General features: G+C 39.9%; 1 protein-coding gene across 1 annotated transcript in view; it reads left to right on the forward strand.

Moving 5' to 3' along the window:
- The first annotated feature begins 2,793 nt into the window (after nucleotides 1–2,793).
- The window catches only part of LOC139453141 (uncharacterized), a 30,948-nt gene continuing 8,909 nt past the window's right edge, over nucleotides 2,794–24,832 (forward strand). The window contains exons 1-9 of the mRNA XM_071234769.1: nucleotides 2,794–3,539; nucleotides 17,934–18,556; nucleotides 19,185–19,350; nucleotides 19,889–20,233; nucleotides 20,890–21,294; nucleotides 21,413–21,591; nucleotides 22,637–22,799; nucleotides 23,596–23,681; nucleotides 24,280–24,304. Of these exons, the coding sequence (XP_071090870.1) occupies nucleotides 2,906–3,539; nucleotides 17,934–18,556; nucleotides 19,185–19,350; nucleotides 19,889–20,233; nucleotides 20,890–21,294; nucleotides 21,413–21,591; nucleotides 22,637–22,799; nucleotides 23,596–23,681; nucleotides 24,280–24,304 (2,626 nt within the window). The 5' untranslated portion in view covers nucleotides 2,794–2,905. The remainder of the gene's footprint in view (nucleotides 3,540–17,933; nucleotides 18,557–19,184; nucleotides 19,351–19,888; nucleotides 20,234–20,889; nucleotides 21,295–21,412; nucleotides 21,592–22,636; nucleotides 22,800–23,595; nucleotides 23,682–24,279; nucleotides 24,305–24,832) is intronic.

A 24,832-nucleotide genomic window follows, 5' to 3' on the forward strand; every position in this document is an offset into this window, starting at 1 on the left:
CTCATACCCCACAGTATACTGACTCCGAGCCGACCAGTCCTTGTTTTAGCCCCTTAATGCCGAGCGCCAGACAGGGTAACAACAAGTACCACCCTTTAACGTCTTTTGGTATGACGCGGCCGGGGATCGAACCCCGGACCTTCCGCTCCCCGGGCGGACGCTCTACCACTAGACCACGGAGGCGGTCCTAATTGGATAAATAACAGGGGGAGTAGTTAGAGCCTAATACTCAAGAAACGAATATAGGTCAGGGGGAGTAGTTTGAGTCTGATATCAAAGAATCGGAGTTGGACACATAGAGTATTCTGGAAATAAATCATAGGTTGAGAAAAGTATGGTCATTTAAGAGGGGCACCTAGAGTTTTTCCAAATAATGTTAAATATAAACTGTAATAAAATAACTGGTACAAAAGCACCTGACAAACAATATGTGGGATTGTTCTTAACCTGACATTTCAGAAAAGAAAATGAGGAAGAGGGGTTGAAAACCTTTATAACACAAGATATGTTTGATCTTTTCTGTAATCATTTGGAGTTTGGGAGTTAGCTTAGCCTAGAGGTAGTGGTTTGAGCCTGGCTAGGGGAGTCATGTGAGCCTAGGCCCATATGACTCTAGAGTCAAATTCAGGTGGAATCGTTTGAGCCAACTACACCGGCACTAAGATATTATCTGTAGTATGGATAAGGGTTTTTGTTTGTTTTGTTTGTTTGTTTGTTGTTTAACGCCGCACTCAGAAATATTCCAACTATATGACGGCGGTCTGTAAATAATCGAGTCTGGACCAGACAATCCAGTGACTGACATCATGAGCATCGATCCACGCAAATGGGATCGATGACATGTATCAACCAAGTCAGCGAGCCTGACCACCCGATCACGTTAGTCGCCTTTACGACAAGCATAGTCGCCTTTTACGGCATGTATGGGTTGCTGAAGAAGTATCAGAATAGAAGGTGAACGTGGGACACAAGTTGGTCTGTCTATGTTCATGTGTGTGTCGTGCATTGTTGCTATAAGAGTAACCTCCCTTGTCCCTATTCGTTTCCGTGCAGCAGTTGTGTGCATGACCAGTTTCATTCACAACACAGCACGAGTCAAGGACAGCAATAGGATGAGACTGAATCTGAGGCAAAAGGCAAAAGACATAAATGTCACACTGACCAGAACAATACTCGCTGTGATTCATTTTCCCCCATTGTAAGTCGAAATAATGTGATAATACCGAGCCCTTAAAACCTCAATGGGCCCCAAATCTCTCATGTCAATGTGTCCTAGTCAATAGATTCAGTTAAAAGCTGGACTAAGTCATTGTATAGCGTAACACACTTGACAGAACATTAATAGTTTTCACCCCATATAATTTTCACCACTCTTTCGCAATTTACACCCAATAGAATCTGTATCGGGGTATATAAGAGGCTGGGTATTTTTCTGCTTTTTACGTTTTATATTTTAAAGGGGTAATAACATGTAAATCAATAAGATTGTATCACAGGATGACATGCAAAGGATGAATATGGACTACTTTGGATAGTTGAGGAATATAGGACGGAATAATTCATGAAAAGAGATAACCTGAAATCAAACATTGTTTCGTGAGTTTAACATATCGTTTTTTTTTCTTGCGCTATCGTGTCACTGGATTTACTGGTCGATCACTTCAGTCTAGTCAAGTCGCGATTGTTCACAGGCTGCCGTCGTATGGCGGGAGTACTGCTGCGTGAAGTCACGCAACAAACACTTACTGGTGAGGAATCGATAACAGCCTAGCTTGCATCCCTTTCGCATTATCCAACTGCCATCCTAAAAAAACTTTATCTCAGCACATGTTTGAGTACAAGAGATACAGATGTCTTTGTCAGCTGTCCTGTTGCGTAATTGTTATCATATAACTTAACTCACAATAGTTTTATGTAACCGTTTGTCCTCCCGAAATGTGACATTTGTTTGAAGATGTGTCAGGGTAAGGAGACCCTTTTCTCAATCCGGTAAATATTACAGCTGTAAATATCACAGCAATTAATATTACGGCTGGGATAATTAAGGCGGAAAATATAACATTCATAAAAGAGCAATTGACACATATAAATGTACAAAATTCCAAATATTTATGGAACCTACCAGTTATAACATGGTTGAGGGCAAATATATGACTCTTATATTTCTCTAATGATAGAATTATTCATTGAACCGTTTGGTAAGACAAAAAAAATGTTTATCGATAGATGTTTGTTTGTTCAGACACACACAGCGATACCACCAGCCTGTCTGTGAATAATCTATGAATAATCTATTCACTGAAGCATTGTCCAAAAATCATCGAAAACATGCAATCAAGTGATTGATGCTCATGCAGACATCGTCCAACGCCGCCAGCGTATGATGAGATGCTATCAACTAAGTCACCTACCCATTTAGTCGCCTCTTAGTGAGCTAAAATTTAACGTCGCATCGCCATTATTTCAGCGATATAGCGACGATAGTCACCTATGACGATAAACACACATGAATGTTGCTCAGTAGCTTTTCAGACCTGGTGTCACTCCGATGTTCATCTGTGTCTGTAATTATACAAGCTCAGTCTCGTATCTCTCTCTATCGTCACGTCAGGTGACGTGTATATACATGTAGTGCAGATATTTATTCTTACATCAGATGTTACATCTACTGTACATGTGCGGGCTATTTGGAGAATGGGACAGTTGAATTACATGAATACTGACACATTGAAGAGGTACAAGTTGAAAGGCGAATCTTCAAGGGTCGTGGCTTCGCATTTCTGTCAGGCCTGGTAAATGTATGTTTGAATCTGAAACACCTTTGTGGACAGACATATCTGTTTATTGAAGGAGCCTTGTGTCTCGTGACGATATCAGTGTGAATGCAGAGGATTCTACTACCAAGATGTCGGACGCTCGCGTACATATAGCCACATGCTTGAACATTGATTGTGAAATACAGTATGCTCGAATGTGTGAGGATCTGGAGACCCGGGGGATCGTGTGTGCCATGGAAGGGAGAGGGGATTATGGCATCGGGTTTACTTTTGTGAAGAGGTTCAAGGAAATGGTGGACAGCACCCTTGTGACAATAATACACCTGTGCCCTGACATGATCGGCCGCCTATCGAGTTTAACTGACGTTCTCCGAAATTACCAAACTCAAAAATATTTATTCATACACGTCAACTCTACGCCGAAAGAAGTTCCGGAGGTTTACAAAGTGGTTACAAAGATGGTCCTTGTGAATGATTCATACTATAACAAGATCATTGACAAGGTTGTGGAGATTGCCCAACAGCCTCTTAGAAGTGTGTCGTCTGCTACTGAATTGGCCCACACGTCTGCTACCGAATTGTCATCTGCTACAAGGGAGGAGGATGGTTATGATTCTGACTCTGGTATTAGTTCTTATTCCAACCCACCGCTTGGAGAGCCTGACGTCTTTGTCAGTCATGTAGAAAATCAGCAGTGTAGAGACACCGGGGTTTACTTTCTGTCCAGCAAGATACAGTACAAGCCTCGCCATCTCTTGAATTGTGAGTACATGTAAATATCAGATCCGGGGTAGAATAGGTCTTCAGCAACCCATGCTTGCCGTAAAGGCCGACTATGCTTGTCGTCAAAGGCGACTAACGGGATCGGGTGGTCAGGCTCGCTGACTTGGTTGAATGAGTGATTGAGTCAAGATTTAAAGTCATATCGGCAATATTTCAGCCATATAGTGACTAAATCAAGTTATACAGTAATAATTCATTCAAATAGATATTACAATCTGTCGACAAAGGACAGTAAAAGCACTAGCCTATCACAGATATAGTTTTAAAACTAGCATGTTACCATAGAAATGTGACTACTCTGAACAATACATTATAAAAATGGGCTAGAGATCACCAGCAACCAAAGTTAGGACACCATACTAGGGACCATGGAGACTTACGGTACATCTGCTTCCTGCATGGTACCCCAGCAGGATTTACACCATCCCTCTGGCTACTGGTGATTATTAGTCATTTGAAGCCAAAGTATTTTAAAACAACAAGCATACTGCAATTAAAATCAAGGAAAATGAAACATACTTTGAAGGAAGTGGACAATTATTTTATGATACTTCAACCCCCTTTGAAGGTACAGCCACAAATAATCACAGTAATTGAATCATTCTACCAAATTAAGATCACATACTTTTTACAATACATATAATCGAAATTTATCTATTAACTCAATCTCTTTTAAAAATCCAAGAATTAAATGAGAGCTTACATTAAAAAGATCCTTTATGGATAAAACCTGGAAATAATTATCCCCTGTGATGGAAAAATCAATACAGTCAAGCAGGACATGCTTGACCATGATTCTTTCATCACAAGGGATGCAAAATGGAGGATCTTCACCTTGCAATAAATACTCATGTGTATAACGCGAATGGCCAAAACGACATCGTCGCATTGGTGTCCTCCTATTAGTCATACGGCCCATTAGTCATACGGGTTAAAATAACATATGGTACGGTTGACTGCACCAACAACTACCTTTGTAATACCCACAATTAAAGTGGAATGATCCAAGAAACACAAATTACAACTTTTAATACTTTTAATAATCTTTTAAACTCCTCAGCATAGCATATACATTCATCACAGCACATATCATCATCAATAACCTATAATTTGCAGTTTCACATTTAGTCGTCAGTTGGATACAGATAACCAGCAGCATCCAGAAACTGAACACAGTTTTTCTGACCTACTTGACCTAATCTGATGAGTTTGTTTTCCTTCTCGCGATACACTCGCTTTCTGCCTTGGGGAACAGCACCAAAGTCAATTTGACGCATCTTGGCAGATTCAGACTCCTCAATCTGCTTGATCAGTTCAACAAAACGATAAACGTTTGGAGGAGGATGTGGCAGAGACTTGTTCAGTCGGTAGTGGAAGCCTTTCAGATTATTGTTCGTGCGAGGTCCAATGTTTCGGTGGTGATTCCATATAGGGATGGGGAATCTAGCATCATCATCAACCCAAGTTGTTACAATATAATCATTAAATCTCTGAGTGTTGTCTAGTTCTGGCGTATCGTCCATGGCGTCGACCCAGGCATCTTCGACGTCAGCTTCCGATAACAGAGCCAGGGATGATGCTCTTCTGACCCAGCGTCTGACCTGAGGATTTTCTTGGTATGGGACAGCTAACCCCAAGCCTTGTACTTTCATCCAGATGGCTTGGGTGAAGTGAAAGTAACATCCTCTCATTCTGGCTGCAGGAAACTCAGTCTCGATAGCTCGGATGGCGGCTTGCTCAAAGTCGGTCTGAACGGTGACAGGAGCGAGGATTCTGTTGAGTTTCTGCTGTACTTCTGCCTTCAGTCGGTGGAAAAGCCGGCAGTAGGTTATTGTCTGGCCAACGGGAAGAAGAGCAAACACCAAGGGGTAGGTCTTCGAACATCTTCTGGCATGGTTGGCCGTCAGCTGTCTCAGTCCACTTTCCCTCAAGTTCCACATCACCTCTTGCCAGTTGGAGTGCTGGTATGGTGTGTCGTCTATGCCGGTAAAGGGCACTGCTGAGACTTGCGCAGGATGGTAGATGAGGTACTACTTCAGGATCTTGTTTGGTAACTGCTTCCTGGTACAGGGTTGGCATCGGAGTGATCTCTTCTCTGGCCCTCTTTCTCATGTTACTGACAAATCTAACTGTGTCAGGTTCTTGTGGGCCGTGGTTATGAGGAGTGGTGTTCCTGACATAGTTTCCAACTGTTGTAACTCTACCACGGCAAGTTCACGGTGACCTTGAAACAGTACCTGCTGTGTACCTCGCCTAGAAGTAACATATTCCACTTCAATCAATCCTGCCATGATAACAAGAGTGATATGCTAGAGTCTAAAACATAGACACTTTTATGTACTAGTTTGTGTTTTTTCACTAAATTGAGTAAACTCAAATTAACTCAGTAAAGAACAGTAAATAGTTTGAGATGAATCCTGTACTTGTTCCTTAAACATCATAGGTATTTATTTAAATAACATTACTTTGAATGTTTTGATTATCAAAGACTGTCATGTATTATGTTCAAATAAATTCAATGTATATTATGTTTTCATAATAAACTAATCCCAAGCTTTCTAATTAGTGGACTAATCCATTTTGACCAAAGGGTATATGCCTATTTTGGTTTTAACTAATCCCTCATTTCCTGTATAACTATTGGGAGTATGACAAATGGGCGTATGACTAATTGGACATGACCGTCGCATAATGACCACATCAAATCTGGACTGACAACCCAAGTAAGTGTAACCGATAGTTGGTTGTATTGCATGTAATTTATTAGTACCTACATGGGTGTGCCACTTCTTTTGCATAAGGTCTTTGATATAGCATCTACCCGTGATTGCAACATGACTGGGCAACCAGCAAAAGACGATGTCGTATTTGCCGGTAGCAAGGTCATTGTACAATTCTAAAATATCTAAAATGAATGTATGACTTGAAGAGCTCGATTTGATTGCCTGTAAACAAGAAAGTAAATCTGAAAAGATGATGAACCGTTTACTGCTAGATTGTTTTTAAATATATTCCAAAGCCATGAAAATGGCTTTGGCTTCAGCTGTGAAAATTGAGTTATGGTCAGATAATCGGGATAATATGGTTTTAGATCCAATGACAGCAGCACTGGAGACTGTGCTGCCGTCCTTGGATCCATCTGTAAAAATGGAACGGTGGGATTCCATTTAGTTCTAACTTGTATATATTCTTGTTGGTATATTAATTGATTTATGTCTGATTTTTTTTAAATTGTGTAAGAGTAAAGTCCACCCACGGTCTGATAAGTTGCCAAGGAGGGGAAGACAGAAGCCTGAAAGGTGAAATATTATCTAAATCAATATTTGCGGCTGTAATGTGGGGTTTAATCCGAATGCCTAGTGGTGGGACCAGCTTAGGCTTACTATGAAAAAGTTCTTCGTAAAGGGGTTGAAATATACAGTTATATGCAGGGTTTAACGGGTTAGAACGTAATTTGGCAATGTATTGAAGCGATAATTTGATACGCGTTGCTTCAATGAAGGTTCATCAGCTTCAACATATAGGCTTTCCACGGGAGATGTTCGAAATGCACCTAGACAAGGTCGTAGACCCTGATGGTGAATAGAATCTAACTTTTGTAAATTGCTCTTACAGGCTCCACCATAAACGATGGAGCCATAATCTAATTTAGAGCAGATCAGAGACCTATACAAGTGGAGGGGGGTTGACTGATCACCTCCCCACTTTGTGTTGGCAACAACTTTCAACAAATCTAGAGCCTTCAGGCATTTAGTTTTAAGATAGTTAATATGTGGCTTAAAAGTTAAATGGTGATCGAAAATGAGACCCAGGAACTTGACCTCTTCTACAACCTTGATAGGAGTGCCATGTAAAAAGAGCTCTGTATTTCCTACAAAAATGAATACAATTGGTCTTAACTTTTGAAAACTTAAAACCATTTTCAAGACACCATTTTTCGATACGGTACTCATTTTTTTCCAAGACATGAAATATTAAAATCGTCCACAAAAAGAGAACCATCAATGGAATCATTTAAAACCATTGACAGACTATCAATCTTTATACTAAACAGAGTAACAGACATAATACTGCCCAGTGGAACACCCTGATCCTGATTATGATGGTCAGACAGGGTGGAACCCACACGAACCTGAAATTGTCGGTCTGTTAAAATTTGGGATATAGATTGAGGTAAATGGCCTCTTAACCCCAAATTATGTAGATCTTTTAAAATACCATGCTTCCAAGTGGTATCATACGCTTTTTCTAAATAAAAAAAAGATTGATACTGCATGCTGATTATTTACAATTGCATTTTTGACAAGGGATTGTAAACGTACCAGATGTTTAATGGTACTTCTATTTTGACGGAAACCACATTGTATGTTACTTATGAGATTATTACTTTCTAAGTACCACACCAGTCGATTGTTTATCATTCGCTCCATGGTTTTGAACACACAGCTGGTTAGTGATATTGATCGATAATTGGGTACATCAGTATGGTCCCTACCAGGTATAGGTATGGGTACAACTATTGCATTACGCCACGAAGGCGGAAAATTTCCTGACGTCCAGATCTGATCAAATATATCAAGAAGCGTGTCTAAAGATGTGTTAGGCAAATGCTTCAGGAGCTGATAATGAATAATATCATCTCCCGTTGCAGTATCGTGGGCTTGACTTAGGGCAGTATTTAGCTCGTGGAGCGAAAATACCTCATTATAGTCTTCTCCATTTTGAGATCTTTGAGATGTTGAACACTCGATTTTGAACCTTTGCCTTTAATTTTTGCGATCATGTTCCACACCTTGGATATAGGCGAGAATTAATTTTAGAGACATAATTCCTCCAAGACTTACGTTTATTTTGCTTGAAGGCACGGCGTGCCTGGGCACTTGTAATTTTAACATGATTTAAATTATGGACAGTTGGATGTCGGTGGAAATATTTCTCAGCCTTTTTCCTTTTCTTCCTAGACTGTTTGCACTCATTATCAAACCATTGTTTTCGAATGTGTGGATTTGCAGAGGACTTAGGGATGGTGATATCAGCAACTTCATTTAGCTTATCTGAAAACGATTGGATTGGGTCGGTAACAGTCCTGAACAAATCAGGTGTTAATCTGTCTTTACAGAGTTCCTGAAAGGAAGGCCAGTTGGCCTTGATGTAGGTGGAACATCAGATGGATTATTTGCTGTTAATATTGTAGGGAAATGGTCGTTTCCACACAAGTCATCGTGGACCGACCACATTAAGTCGTTCAAGATATTTGAATCTGTTAGTGACAGATCTAAAGCGGAATTAGTTCCAGTAGCAGGATGTAAATAGGTATTTTATCCATCATTAAAAATCACCCATGATCATGCAGGGCTTAGGGAGCTGATCATATAAGGATTGAAGATCCGATCTCTGAAGCACAGAGGAGGGAGAAATATACAGTGAACACAGAGTAAAGGTTATGTGTAAAGTTAGTCCGACTGCTACAGCTTGAAGATGAGTTTGAAGTGAAACAGGGCTGTGGATCACTCCCTGCTTCACCAAAAGTGTAGATCCTCCAGTAGCTTTCACACCTGGTGGAGAAAATGAATGATACGAACTGTACCGGCGCAAATCAAAGGTGTCGGTCTGTTTGAGATACGTCTCTTGAAGACAGATTGCTGAAGGCGTATAATCTTGAATTTAAAGATTGGTCCGGAGACCTCTGCAATTCCGCTGAACTAGTGGAGTGGAAATGTTCATGTTACGGGTGGGTGAACAGGAGATATATTTCTCCCATTTCGCGGCGACTTACTTTTGTTGCGCCCTTGAGAATGTGGAGAGACATCCATGTCCTCCAAGGTTTCATACAGATTATATATTTGAATAGGGTCACGCTGACCCTTGGGTACACGATCCAATATTTTTGCATAGTCAACATTTTTGTTTGCACTTTTAACGCTGTTTTAATGCTGGTTCTGGCGTTGTGCCAATGTTGGCGCCGATGCTGTTGCCTTGTGGGTTGACACTTGAGGTGATGGTGATATATAGTTTAAACATATTGTTATTCATTGAAATGAGTTGGGATTGGTGAACAAGCTTTACAGCTTATGTTAACACCGCTCCCATACAACATATATTACATATTGAAATGAAGGATGTGACGGCATCGATATAGACATTATTTAAATAATATGTCTGTACATATTATATCAAATACAAGTACAAAGTGATCATAAATAGAAAGTTACAGCTTGTGTGTGTCTAACAAGTCGTTTGTAACAATAGTAATAGTCAATCTTGAGGTTATTGTCTGGTTAATTTAGTTATTAATTTGTGAAGAGCTGAAACGTTTTGTCTTACTGATGAAATCGTGGACGGATTCAACTAATTTCTGGTTTTCAGACTGAGCAAGTTCATTGTGTCCGTTCATAATAGTATCCAGGTTATAACCGCTAGTGTAAAAGTGCATATTAAGTCTTATCTGAGTAAAGTTACAGCAAGTAAAAAAATAATGTAGGACGTTTTCACTCTGATATCAGCAGGATCAACGCGGACTGTCAATTAAATGTCTGTTATAATACTTATCGGCGTTTAGGTCGCTACAACTGAGTCTGAGGTGGCAGTGAACGATTTGACAGTCTTATTTTCGGTTTTCGTAATTAGGTTTTTAAATCCTGACAGACTGCTTGACTCTTTGGACTTTGGTAGAGCATTCCATAAGTGTATAGTGTCTGGTAAAAAGGATTTGGCGTAAGAGGAAGTACGGCTATAAATTCCTTGTATTTTAGAACTGTTTCTTAAATTATAGTTTGTAGTTTCGGAGTTTGGGATCAAATCACAAAGATAGTTTGGGAATTGGTTGTTATACATTTTAAAGAAAAAAGATAAGGCATCAAGATGTAAGCTTTCTAATATACGCGATTGCTCAGACGTACAGTTATCCCAAATATGCGAACAATAGTCAAATGTTGGCAAGATATAGGACTTATACATAGTATCCAAGGTTTTACGTGATAATCGGTATTTAAAACTCCTCAGACAACTGATCATAGGGCGAACTTTTTGTACAATATAATTAATGTGATCAGTCCATGTACAGTCGCTTTGGAGTGCCACTCCTAAATGTTTATGACTTTTGACTTCTTTTATGATTGTTCCGTCCATAAGTAGGTTCGGCTTTAGAGACGGTTAAGCTTTACGTGAGAATTGGATGGTTTTGGTCTTATTTGGGTTAAATGTAACCTGCCACTTACGGGCCCATTGTGAAATTGTATCTAGATCATTGTCAAGACAGGTAGCAGCAACTGATGGATCTTCTATGATAACATATAATGAAGTGTCATCTGCAAAGAGACGAATGTTACTGTCAATATCACATACAATATCGTTAATGTATATCAGAAAAAGAATTGGTCCAAGGACAGAGTCCTGAGGTACTACAGCTAGTACAGCTTTCTTGTCAGATTTGTACCCGTTAATTGCTACCCGTTGTACTCTATTTTCTAAATAACATTCAAACCATTTTAATAGTTCGCCTTGGATACCATGAGTTTTCAGTTTATTAATAATTCCTGTTGAATACATATTTAAATACACATTTCTCAAAGACTTTCGATAAACAAGATGTGAGTGCGACGGGACGGTAGTTTGAACATTCATGTACGCTGTCTTTTTTGTGGATAGGTATTACTGATGCTTCTTTCCATAAAACAGGGAAAAATTGACTGGCTAAGTGATAAATTAAACAATTTCGTAAGTATGGATGTTAAACTATTTGCGGTATATCTAAGTACTTTATTTGCTATTCCGGTCGCTTTTGATGTAGCCAATGACATAGAATATCTCTGACGTCATCGCGGGTTAGAGTGATGTTAGATAATGTTGAGTGACAGGGAACCAGGGGGTCGGGCACATCTCGTTTTTGATCTTCAGTTGTCGACTGAGCGGTAAAGTAGTTATTTAAGACACTTGCGATTTCTTCGGGGCCATTGTAGACTGCATCAATGAAAATAATTCTTGGGAATTGGCTGTTATCGTTGCGTGATTTTATAAACCCTTCAATCAGGCGCCACCACGTTTTGGTACAATGCGAGTTATTAACAGTATCTTCAATTTTAGAGACAAATATTTGTTTAGCAGTTCTGGTAGCGGAAGTAACTTTATTTCTTGCTGATCTGAAATTAGCCCACTTAGTTGGATGGTTACTTTTTGGGGGCAATTTTATGTAAACGATTACGTTTCCGAATCAAGGATCGTATATGATTCGTCATCCAAAGTGGATCTGCAGGTCTGATGGTGATATATCACCTGTTTGGGAAGATGAGCTGGATTGAACAAACGGATAATTCTCTGTTGATACCCAAGTCATATCTGTCTGACATTCAACAGACATGGCAGATTTGGCAGGGATGCGACACACAGCTGCTGAATAGGACACAGCTGAGGTTGGAGAAACAGAAGCCATGATCAAACGCTTGGCTTCAGGGAAGGTTATATTCCTTTCATGTTTCACTTTAACGATTTCATGTTGTACTTTGAATTTGGGGCATGACTTCGAAGAAGCCACATGGTCACCTGAACAGTTTGCGCAATGAGTGTTTTTTGTACATTTTGTATCGGTATTGTGGTCATCTTCACCACATTGATGACATATCTTGCACCGTGTCCGAATTGCTGGCATTTGTAACATCGAAGTGGGTTTGGAATGTATTGATCCACTTCGATGTTAAAATATCCCGCTTTTATATTTTTGGGACAAGCTGGCTTTGAAAAAGTCATGAGGTAGGTATTAGAGTTGAAGACTGCATTATCTCTTTTATATGTGAAACGTTTCACATGTGTCACTCCCTGATCTCTAAGTTCATGAGCTATTTCAGTTTCAGTCATATCAGAGAGACAATGTTCCATATCTCTGACAAAACCTTTGCTGGAATTTAAGGTTTTGTGGGGTGAAACCAAAACAGGAATAGAAACTGAATGTTTGGCAGCGAGTAAAGTTGCTGATTGTTTTCCAGTTTTGCACTCAACAAGCAGCAATCCAGTTCTAATCTTTTTTACATCCTGGACATCTCCAGCAATGCCATAAAGTGCCTTAGAAATTGCAAATGGATTTAACTTCAAAGGTGTACCATCAGTGGCGGAAACCACTAAAAATCGAGACCAAGTACCTGAAAAACTCTCCAATATGGTAGTCTGCTCATCCGAGGAATCTCCCAACGAAGGTTGGTTTTTTTTGGGTAGTGCCATTTTGAGTTTGTAATTGGTTCACCATTCCGGCTCCCCACCCACCATGGAGTATCACAGCGCCAGTGGATCTCCAACTTGCAGCACCAAGGATACTGGAATGGTATACTCAAGCAGACAAATTAAGTAAAACTTAATGTTGTCCACCGGATTGGCCCATGAGCCACCGCCTTCTGGGAATACGACTCTAGGCATATGAATGATTTGACAGTAAAAAAAACGAGTTATATTTCATAACCATTTGGCCAAGACCTAAAGTCCAAGGGAAATTTGAACTAAACTTTTGTGTATACACAAATAATGCACATGACCAGCCGATTGATAGGGCCCATCCTACCACCCGTCTAGGCGAAGTAAGGGTCGAAGTGGTGTATTGGGCAAAGGAACGCTATTCCTGGAACCAGTGCCCTCAACCACCAGTCTCCCGTCCTCCGCCGACACAGGGGCGCAACCCACGGCAAACAGATTGCCCAATTCGGTCGCCTTTTACGACCAGCAATGGGGTGCTGTGGAAATATTCTGCCCCGGTTCCACACGGGGGAAGAGCTATTGGCGCTACCCACCACTCACCACGAGGAGGTTGCTCTTCACGAGTGCCCCTGACTTGGTTGATGCATGTATGCTCATGATATTAATCACTGGATTGTCTGGTCCAGACTCGATTATTTACAGACCGCCGTCATATAGCTGGGATGTTGCTGAGTGCGGCGTAAAACAACAAACCACCCTACCAACATACAAGCCCCCATTGGAAATTTCTTGATAACAAATGTATGTCTGGATGAATTGTCAGCAATAACAATTTCGAAACACACTTCCCTTAAAGACACATTGTACAATAAAAAAAAATACAATTCAAAAGATATATTAGTACATCTCAAACGTCTGTATCACAGATGCAATGCTTTGTAAGCTTGGTAGACAATACATGACATGAATGGAAGACACCAATATATTTATACTGATTTACAATCTCAATAGGTTCATTACTAACTTTCAAGCTGTGTTTACATCCTACTGCCAACTAAAACTATTTGCGTGTGTTTTCTTCAGATTCATTTTACAAAAAAAGTCATTAATAGAATTCAGTGAATTTTGTAATTCTAGAGGGCTGTCAGCTAGCAGCACAGTTGCTCGCATATAACAATGCTAGCAGACCGATAATTATATGTTTGTTTGTTGTTTAACGCCGCACTCAGCAATATGACGGCAGATAATTATAGACAGTTCACCACCAAGGCTATAGCTAAGTGTTATATGTTCAACATTATCGGATACAAGTTTATTTTCAATGCATTATGCATTTATGCAGTAGTCATAAGTAGTGATAATGATGTTCACCTTGCATTGTCTTACACCACTTTGACCCGTGAAGATTCCGGGGTAGACTAGGACTTCAGCAACCCATGCTTGCCGTAGAAGGTGACTATGCTTGTCGTAAAAGACGACTAACGGGATCGGGTGGTCAGGCTCGCTGACTTGGTTGATGCATGTCATCGTATCCCAATTGCGTGGATCGATGCTCATGATATCAATCACTGGATTGCTGGTCCAGACTCGATTATTTACAGACCGCCGTCATATAGCTGAAATATTGCTGAGTGCAGCGTCAAACAACAAACCAACCAACCAACTTACACCATTTTTACAGAAAATTTGTCATTATGTTCTACACAAGATTTCGTTCATAGATTTGATTAGATTAAATCTGCTACTGTTTATATCATAGCTCAAATGTTTTTGCCAGTGTTTTCTCCAGCCATTATCGAAAGCCTTACTAAAATGTATGAGTAAGTGAGTGAGATGGGTTTAACACCGCTTTTAACAATATTCAAGTTATATCAAGGCGTGTCAGCTTAACGTTGGAGGAAAGCCCGAAGTGATGCAGGTCCCTGACGTTGACCATTTCGGTGAAACCCACGAGCACAGGTATGGTGCTGAAAAACCTAGAAACATAATCGGGGCGAACCGGGATTCGAACACACAATCATAGGTTTCTGGCGCGCCCAATGGATGCTACTCTGCACAGCGAATCGCGGCGCGTCTGACGACTGGCTGAAATGTATGGAGGCACAATTATGTAGTATATCAGATAGTTTATGGAGCGTAAATATGTGTTTATAGGATTATCTTAAATATGGTTTCAGCTTGTAAGACTGTACCTAGAAACGTAGATTTAACGACTGTAAAACATTTTGAAATTTTGAAATCAGTGCACAGTTTTATTCTATCTTCTTGCCGATTTAGAGATATTGTCTGAGATGTTGGTTTTGCTATGTGATACTGCGATGTTGTTGTGCTGGATGAAAATAATAACGCAGCTGTAGTTACGAAAGATAATCCAGTAATTAAACACTCACAGGGCAATAATTATCTTAAATGCCAATTTTATAATGTATGCTATGTCTCATGTCACTTTCAATTCATTGTAATTTGTATGTGAATCATGTTTGGGAGAGGCATTCAGAAAAGCAAAATTTGCTTGTTTGCCAATCCCTCTACTTTATGGAAATAAGTATGTTTATACCTGGAAACGTCGCTATTTGCAATAAACCGACTTTGATAGAATGTCAAGCAAACAGATAAATACTATGTTGACTAAACACTCGTCCACATCAAAAGGCTGTTGACTGTTTACTGTTGAAATTTATAATCCATCATGTGATGATTACAGCTAAATAATACCACGTCTATCTGGAAAGTAAGTGGATTAATGTCACCAAAATCTATTACTGAGAATTATAAATCTCATACACTCATTGGCGTTAGTTTTCCGACACTAAACTGTCCAGTGTCTATATTGCTACTTTTGTACAGTAAAGCTGTTTAAATGTGTTTTTACTGGAACAAATGGCGTTATTATTTTCCGACAATAAACTGTCCGGGTAGGGATGTGTCGATACTTACTACATTTGTATCAGCAAATATTTTATAAAAATGGTTTATTGATGCAACAATTGGTGTTAGTTTTGTCGACAATAAACTGTACAGGTAAAGAAGTGTCTTTAGTTGCTGTTTAAATTAGGTATTTATATAACAATATGAGTGAACAGCAAAGCGGCCATGCTCGATGATCGATCCAGTGTATTATGTATCACCGTTTAATTATAAATACCCCGGAACCATGTGGTACCGTATATTTTCATGCGAATGGCATGACGCTACAGACAGCCATCAAAGCAAATAGTACTCTCACGTGCGAGATAGATGATTGGCAAAGTACTGATGTGGGAGATGGAGATTCAAAGTCATATCCAAAACAGCGAATGGGTTCAGGGTATTTATCATAACTGAAAGGATACTAGTGTATATTAATACATTTGATAACGAGTATACATAGCGCAGATCATCGACGTTCACACAAGATCATACATATGTTTCAGTTTGAATGTTGCATCAACAAAAAGGTAATGAATGGGCATTAAAACCAATCATGCATGTATTCAAATATGAAGTCAGTGCATCCACAAATCTTACATGACCCTTATATATGCAACTTTACGATGATATCGAAAACCATGTCACGCTATTTCGCAATAAGTTTGCAGTGTTCGTTAAGAAGGCAACACTGATAACTGCTTGCCAAGATAACAACCGAGAGTGTATGACTAACTGCTGACAACAGGCCTAGGACGGGAGCAAAGTCCGCATTTCGTGATAACAGGCTCAGTTTTGGGAAGGTGACAAACGGGTTCTTAGAAAATAGGTCATTGTTATAAATACGAAGTAGCAAGCGTCACCGCTTTTCGTCTCTGTGCTATCGTTAACTTTATTAACTGTATGAATGTGAATAAGTCCTTTACTTTGGTCATTTGATTAATTTGGCATACCTTTCACTACCGCCAAAACAGCCAACGATGTTTACAATGTAGAGCTAAGTTACTTGAAGATGTGGTATTATAATATATAATGCCGATTGTGTGCAGGTTCCTGTTTCAGCTGTTTCTAAAATCCAGTTGAACGTTCATCTGTCTATATTGTCCAAAGCGGACAAATCAAAACGCTGCATTTACTTCCCTATTTGGCGTCAGTCATTTAATGTGACCCGTGTATACTGACTGACTATATAGTGACACTAAAGAAAAGTTAAGTGGTAAAATCAACAACCCTCCCCATGAATACACTGTACGTCGTAAGAGGGATATCTTCAGATAGACTGTTGACCTGTCATTTATCTCTCTGGCATTGAGGTATGTCGGATATTGTTTGGTGCATATCTATGCCTACATGTGTGTGACCTTCCCAACTTTATAATGTCAGCAAATAAAAGTATAAGTGGCAATACAAATAAGCTCTGCACCTAAACGCAGTGTACATGTACGTTGTAAACTGGATGCTAACACTTCTTTTCTTTGTTTGTTTGTTGTTTAACGCCGCACTCAGTAATATTCCAGCTACATGGCGGCGGTCTGTAAATAATAGAGTCTTGACCAGACAATCCAGTGATTGACATCATGAGCTTCGATCCACGCAATTTGGATCGAAGACATGCTTCAACCAAATCAGCGAGCCTGACCACCCGATCTCGTTAGTCGCCTCTTACAACAAGCAGCGTCGCCTTTTACGGAGGCTTGCGGACTGATGGTTGATCAATTATATTCATAGCAGTGGAAGCGAGATATGTTGAGCATTAGATATAGACTCTTCGGGCATTAGATATACACTGTTCAAAAAAAGAGAAAAAGAGTAAATTTATTTACCTAATAAAGACGATATATAGCTGAAGAACTATTCTACACCGGAATCTTCACGGATCGGTCTTCAGCAACCCATGCTTGCCGTAAATGGCGAATATGTTTGTCGTAAAAGGCGACTAACGGGATCGGGTGGTCAGGCTCGCTGACTCGGTTGATACATGTCATCGATTCCAATTGCGTGGATCGATGCTCATGATATCAATCACTGGATTGTCTGGTCCAGACTCGATTACGTTACAGACCGCCGTTATATAGCTGGAATATTGCTGAATGCGGCGTTAAACAACAAACAAACAATATTAACCAACATATACTGTATTCGCGTTTCTTTTGTCGGTGAGTATATGAACATCAAACGATTCTTTGTAGACTCAGTTAGTCTTAGGGATATATTTAGGGCACCTTTTTCTCTTCACCTGGTCTTATTGGTCACTGTTCTTAATTCCACATATTTTTTCCAAATTATCAGGGTCATCCAAAGGTGATCTTCGAGAGATGTGCCGCCAGTCTGGACTTTATGACAGTAGCAACAGATCAAACACAGTTCGCTGTCTTCTGACCAAAGTCCTTCCAGAAATGTTTGCAAAGAAGAATATATCTGCAATAGTGGAACTTCTGGCAGTTCCAGTTCCTGAGATACAGAATAAAGTTTTAACTAAACTCAGGGACATCCTACTTTCAACTAAACACGACACTATTGATCGGGATGATCTGAAGTCAGCTGAAAAGGCTTTGCTTGAACGCTGTCTGACAGAGAATGATGTTATAGACCCCGTGTTCCTGCATAATTTGATTTGCACGTACCTTCTGACTCTCACCTATTTAGTGGTGTCCCAAGAAGCTCGTCATTCAACCTTGGATTCGACGATCAAACAGGTAAAGCAACGGGTAAAGCAATACATTTCACAGCCAAGCTCAGGAAACGAGGTTCCTCTGAGTGACATCAGTGTGTTTGTCGATGGCATACAAAAACGTATTGATGACGTCACCAAAGCAGTCACAGCATGTGGAACGCATTGGAAGCAACTTTGGTCCGTGAAGAAGAAATCCTGGCCTGTTCATTTCTCTATGGTCTTGGGGACACTTATAGAGGTAAAACAGCAACTTATGTTGATAGTAAACATTCTAAATCACAATGCCTAATTTCAAAACTCTTCTTATCCTCTTCAAGTCTTCTAAATTGTGGAATTTGTTTCTTGAATGCATATAAATGTTTTTGTGCATCAACTTGCCTTGAATTGTATTACCCTTTCAGGGATTTCCGTTTTGTAGACTATACACTGGATCACTGTTACCATACATATAACAAAGTACATGTATGGCACAAGGTCAATATGTTTGCCGATACATTGCCGGTACATTGACAAACACCTCTTTGATACCGACCTATTATCATGTCATATTTGAATAGTGAAGTGATATTTATATGCTTTCTTTTCTTTTAGATAGAAAAGTTTTATGTTGCACCTTGTTACATTTCCGAAAGCAACTCACAAAGCTCGAAATTGGAAAGTTTTCTGTTTTGGTATAGTTATAATTGAAATGTGAACCTCAAAGTAATGTTTGTTTCAATCGACCAATCGGTGTTAGGCAAGTAACGCTGCAATGACATAAAATAACACTTCCGACTTTTAGTTGTTTTAAGAATTTTATGCCCAAAGTTCAGTGGCACAATTAATCTTTAAACCTTTAAACTAAACTGTTTTGTTTCTTGAAACAGGTGTTTCATGGCGACCCCCAGACTGCCCTCGTGGCCTTAGACACACTTCCAGCACTACTGAAGCCAGGGAAACCCAAAGTTCGAAACGTGTTAAAGAAACCAAAAGCACAAAAGAGAGTTGTACAGTTGGTCACTACTGGGATGGTGGCTTACCTGAATGTCTTAGGTAGGTGCATACGTGGCTGTCCCAGGATTGCGTGGAATGCCCATTAAATTAATGTAATTTAATTTAAAAAATGCATTGTCATTCTTATATCACCCTAGTGAGTGAGTTGGGTGTGACGCCGCTTATAACAGTATTCAAGTTATTTCGCGGCGTGTCAGCTTGATGTGGGAGGAAAGCCCGAAGTCATGCATGTCTCAGACGTTTTCCACTTCGGTGAAACCCACGAGCACGAGTATTGTGCTGACAAACCTAGAAACATAATCGGGGCGAACCGGGATTCGACCCCACATCCATAGGTTTTCTGGCGTGCCCAAGGAACTCCACTCTGCAGAGCGAATCGCGGCGCCTTAGACGACTGTGCCACCCGTGCCCCCTAATATTACCCTAAATAACCAGTTGTCCGCATATCCCCTATCAACGAACCTAAGGACGTTGGTTTAAGATTTCTATAAAGTATGAAGGACGTTACAATGGAACGAGTTTGCGAGTTATGAAAGATTCATTTCAGTAAATCACTGTACTGTAACTTCGTTAACAGGAGATGCAGTAGGTGAGGATATAGAAGATCGTGCAAAGGCTGCTTTCACAGCTCTTGGATTGTCACTAAAGGACTTGGACAGAAGCATATATATCATGACAAGATGTTTATTGTTTTCGCAAAGCCCTGTGATCAGACAGGGTGCCGTATCCCTGTGGAAAGATGCCAACGCTGAATCAACACATAGTTTGATGGTGACAGAGGTTCTGACACATCTACATCCAATCAGCATTGACCGCCTGCACAAGCAACCAACCAACCATTCTACAAGCAGCACAAGCTGGAAAGTAGCTTCTACTCAAATTGGATCAGAAATAATCATGATACACGTCAATTTACCAACAGGTATAAAACTAGGAGGTGTCCAGTTTCATTAGAACACAGCTAAAGGCTATGGTCCAATGGGTGTTTTGTTATTGTTGGTTGGTTGGTTTGTCGTTTAACGCCGCACTCTGCAATATTGCTGCTATATGACGGCGGTCTGTAAATAATCGAGTCTGGACCAGACAATCCCAGTGATTGACATCATGAGCATCGATCCACGCAATTGGGATTTATGACGTGCATCAACCAAGTCACCGAGCATGACCACCCGATCCCGTTAGTCGCCTTTTACGACAAGCATAGTCACCTTTTACGGCAAGCATGGGTTGCTGAAGACCTATTCTATGTTTTGTTATTGGTTCAAATGGGAAGTGTAAAAGTGCTGCTTACGCACACTGTACACTTTATACATATATGTATTATTCGTTTAGCTCAAGTATTTGACTGTTTTATGAGTATTAGTGGCAGCACTTTTCTTGAAAAAAGCGTATAGTCCCGACAAACGTTTTACTGGGCTTAGCTTCACCATTTGTTCTCGCAACTGTACCTATATATCTCGATAAGGTACTGTAATTCATCCTCTATCTATTACTTAGTTTGTGCGATCGGACATCAACACTCCACGTTATGGTCTTGCTGCATACAAACTGTGGTTTAAGTATTTTCAAACTTTCCAGAGGATGTCCTTGTGGAACATAGCAGAAGTCGATTCAAATCGTCGGATTGTGGTCACCTCACTACAGTCGAGATTCTGAGAGCTCTTTCTACACATAAGGGTATCCTGTCTATGTGGGCGTACAGAATCGACCAGTTCCCTGTTTTCTACATCACTGAGGATTACAGTCAACAAAACTTCCAGAAGGTGCTGTATTACAGTGCCAAGAACAAGGACTGGTTTCAACCTCTTCAGCTGATGGAGTTCCTTAAACAAGCTCTGGAAGCAGTTATCGCCCTTCATGAACATGGCACAATACACAGAGATCTTACTGCTGCCAGTTTCGCATATAACAAACAGAGCAAATCTGTCAAGCTTTGTCGCTTCATGTTGGCTCGAAAATGTGGAAGAGGCGAAACTCTTGTTGGTATGTCCATAAATGTTCTACTTTTGGTAATGCATTATTAAGTACACTCATCTTTAAGTACACAAATATGTATTGTATTTATGCTTGCTACGTATAATGACTGAATATTTCTTGTTAGACAGAGAATGTTCATCCATTCCCACAAGATGGTCCTCCCCAGAGTCCCTCAAGAAACACCATTTCTCTATGCGGTCTGATTATTGGATGCTTGGGCATCTCATCTATGAAGTCATCACACACGGTTGCCTCCCCTACTCTGATCTCAAAGGACAAAATGAGACCTCCATTGGCAATCTGGTGAATGTTTTGGAACACCGTAAATGTGACAATAACTGTATATTTGTTTTACACTATAAGCAACACTGACCAGTATTCGTCAAAGGACATATGGGCTATTCATCTCATCGAGACAGTTGATGCATGTCATGGTATCCCATTTGCGGAGATCGATGTTCATGGTCTCAAAACAGGATTGTCTGGTCCATACTCGATTATTTACAGACCGCCGTCATGTTGGTGGAATGGTGCAGCGTCAAACAACAAAGAAACAAACATAGACTTTGATTTTTATATTTTTATCTTTCACTCGCTGAGGTTTAAAGTAACCTCGGTATTGTTGTGAATTATGTTGTCACATCATGTTGATGCTGTCAACTGAAAGTCTGATCAGCGTGGTGTTTGTTTTTGTTTGTTTGTTTGCTTGTTGTTTAACGCCGCACTCAGCAATATTCCAGCTTGTGACGACGGTCTGTAAGTAATCGAGTCTGGACCAGACAATCCGCGCAATTGTGATCGATGACATGCTTCAACCAAGTAATCGAGTATGACTACCCGATCCCGTTAGTCGCCTCTTTCGACAAGCATATTCGCCTTATACGACAAGCATGGGTTGCTGAAGACCTATTCATTCCCGGATCTTCTTTGGTGCTATACGGTATTAGTAATTTAACCACATACAACCCTTGAAGATCCGGGGTAAAATAGGTCTTCAGCAACCCATGCTTGTCGTAAGATTCTTGTCGTAAAAGGCGACAAACGGGATCGAGTGGTCAGGCACGCTGACTTGGTTGAAGCAAGTCATCAATCCCAATTGCGTGGATCGATGCTCATAATAGCAATCACTGGATTGTCTGGTCCAGACTCGAATATTTACAGAGCCGTCATATAGCTTGTATAGTGCGGCATAAAACAACTCACCAACCAACCAACATACAAGCCACCATTGGAAATTACTGGATGAATTGTAGAATTTTAAACTATTTTGGACACGCAACATAACGTATAGCGTAGTTTGTATGTATTTTTTGTCCCCTGCTTGTTTAGAGTGCTTCTCATGCTCCAGATAAAGGAAGACAGAAAGAAGTTGTGCCAAGAAAGGTGCATCCCAACATCCGTGTTTGACGCCATCCAAGGCTGCACTCGCTATGATGATACCCATCGCCTGTCCGTGTGTGAGGCAAAGAGCAGGTTGGAAGAGACCTTCGATCGTTACATCAGCTGCGACGGTAAACCAACATAACATTTCTTTCGATAGCTTAATAATTATGCTTTCACTGTTTGACCCATTGTTCATCCTTGTTGCTAAGGACGCAGTTGCCAAGGAGGTCAATGTTTAAGAATGTCCTAATGGGATAACAATCATTGTTGCGATTACATACCTTGGGCGTCGGGCCGTTTGACTGTCCTCTTATTTTCTGTTTCAGAATGTTATCATTATATGAATACCAATATTATTCTCTTTGATTTTATTCAATCAGCTTGCTGTAAGATTTCTGCTTCCTGCTTCTAACATGGATTGCATTAGTAGTTGGACATATATTTCTCCGTAAGAGAATAGGTTTTCAGAAACCAATGCTTGTCTTAAGAGGCGCCTAACGGGATCGGGTGGTCAGGCTCGCTGACTTGGTTGATGCATGTCATCGTATCCCAAATATGTAGTCCGATGCTTATGTTGTCAATCGCTGGACTGTCTGGTCCATACTCGATTATTTACATACCACCATCATATTGCCGGAATAGTGCGGCGTTAAGCAACAAAGAAACAAACATAAGCTTGGTGTTGATGTGACAGTCAAACGCTGGTTTTAGCTTAAAGTAACCTTGGTATCGTTGTGAGTGCGGTGTTGAACAACAAACAAATAAAATAAAACAAACATAATTATATTTCTCATGCTAGTCATTTATCAGTTTCTAGTCATTGATCTGACTGACTATATTTCATATTGCTGCCTGGATATTAATCATTTTGGTGTACGTGCTTGTCGGTCTTCTGTATATGCATTGTGTGATATCTTCTTGTAGAACTACCTGAAAAGATAACTTCCCTGACACCAGACATTTTGTTTCCTGGACTTGACAGATCATCCTATCAGAGTCTCCCAAAAGAAGTAGGTGACCAAGCTGCTTTTGGCGATCTCATTAACAATAGACTAAATAATGCATGTGGATTGTCTGGTCCGCACTCGATTATTTACAGACCACCGTCATATAGTTGGAATATTGCTGAGTGCGGCGTTAAACAACAGGTTGTGGGTGAGTGAATGAGTTAAACAATTTAAGTCACATCGGAAATATTTCAGCCACATCGCGACTATCAAGGATTTGATTTAATAAATATTATTAAACTTAAAATAATAACCTGCCAACGAAGGGCAGTAAAAACACTAGATTTATCACATAAAAGATATAAAACTAGTATGGAATCATAAAAAGAGAACTATATAATACATTAACATGATAAAACGCCAGCTACCGAAGGTTGATCACCACACTGGGGACCATCGGGACTTACAGTACCTTTGCTTCCTGCTATTTATACTAGTATGTATATACCTTCAAATTACTTAATGGTGTGAATCAAAACTAAACGTTTTATTGTAGATTTAATTATAATTCCTATCATAATGGGATCTAGTACAGGACATAATCAATTTCGATCCATTAGGAAAATTAGGAAATTCACGGAAATAATGTTTTGTTTTTCAGGATTCCGAAGGCGATCATGTATATGGTACGTTCTTACTGTCATAAAATGATATTCAGATATACACCCTATATTGAGTGTGAGGCCACAGATATAATAAATTCCATGATTATCAATGTTTTAGGCTTACACCGTGCATTAACATCATATTAAGATGTCTATTCCTTTGTAATCCTCTATAACTTCAAGTCATAAAATTAAGTTATTCATGTTGAGTGCACTTTTGTTAGTATCAATATACAAGATATAGAAAATGCATCTCCGCTTGTTTGTTCAAAACAGTGATTATTTCTGCTCTTTCGACAGTTAATAAAACATGTTTGTCTCGCTTGATCCGGCAAATTCATGTGTGTATTATTAATATAAATTAGTTTGCTGCAAATAACACATTCTTAACGGGTACGTAAATGAGTGAGTGTGGTTTTACGCTGTTCATAGCAACATTCCAGCAATGTTACAACTTCATGCTTCAAACTTCTTTGCCGTGATGAGTGAACGCTTTAACCACTAGACTAACCCAACGCCTCTCCTGGGTATGTACGTCGTGTTGGTACC

The sequence above is a fragment of the Haliotis cracherodii genome, unplaced genomic scaffold (genome assembly GCF_022045235.1).
Source record: "Haliotis cracherodii isolate W230 unplaced genomic scaffold, xgHalCrac1.p SCAF_9, whole genome shotgun sequence".
In the NCBI taxonomy this organism is placed as follows: Eukaryota; Metazoa; Mollusca; class Gastropoda; order Lepetellida; family Haliotidae; genus Haliotis; species Haliotis cracherodii.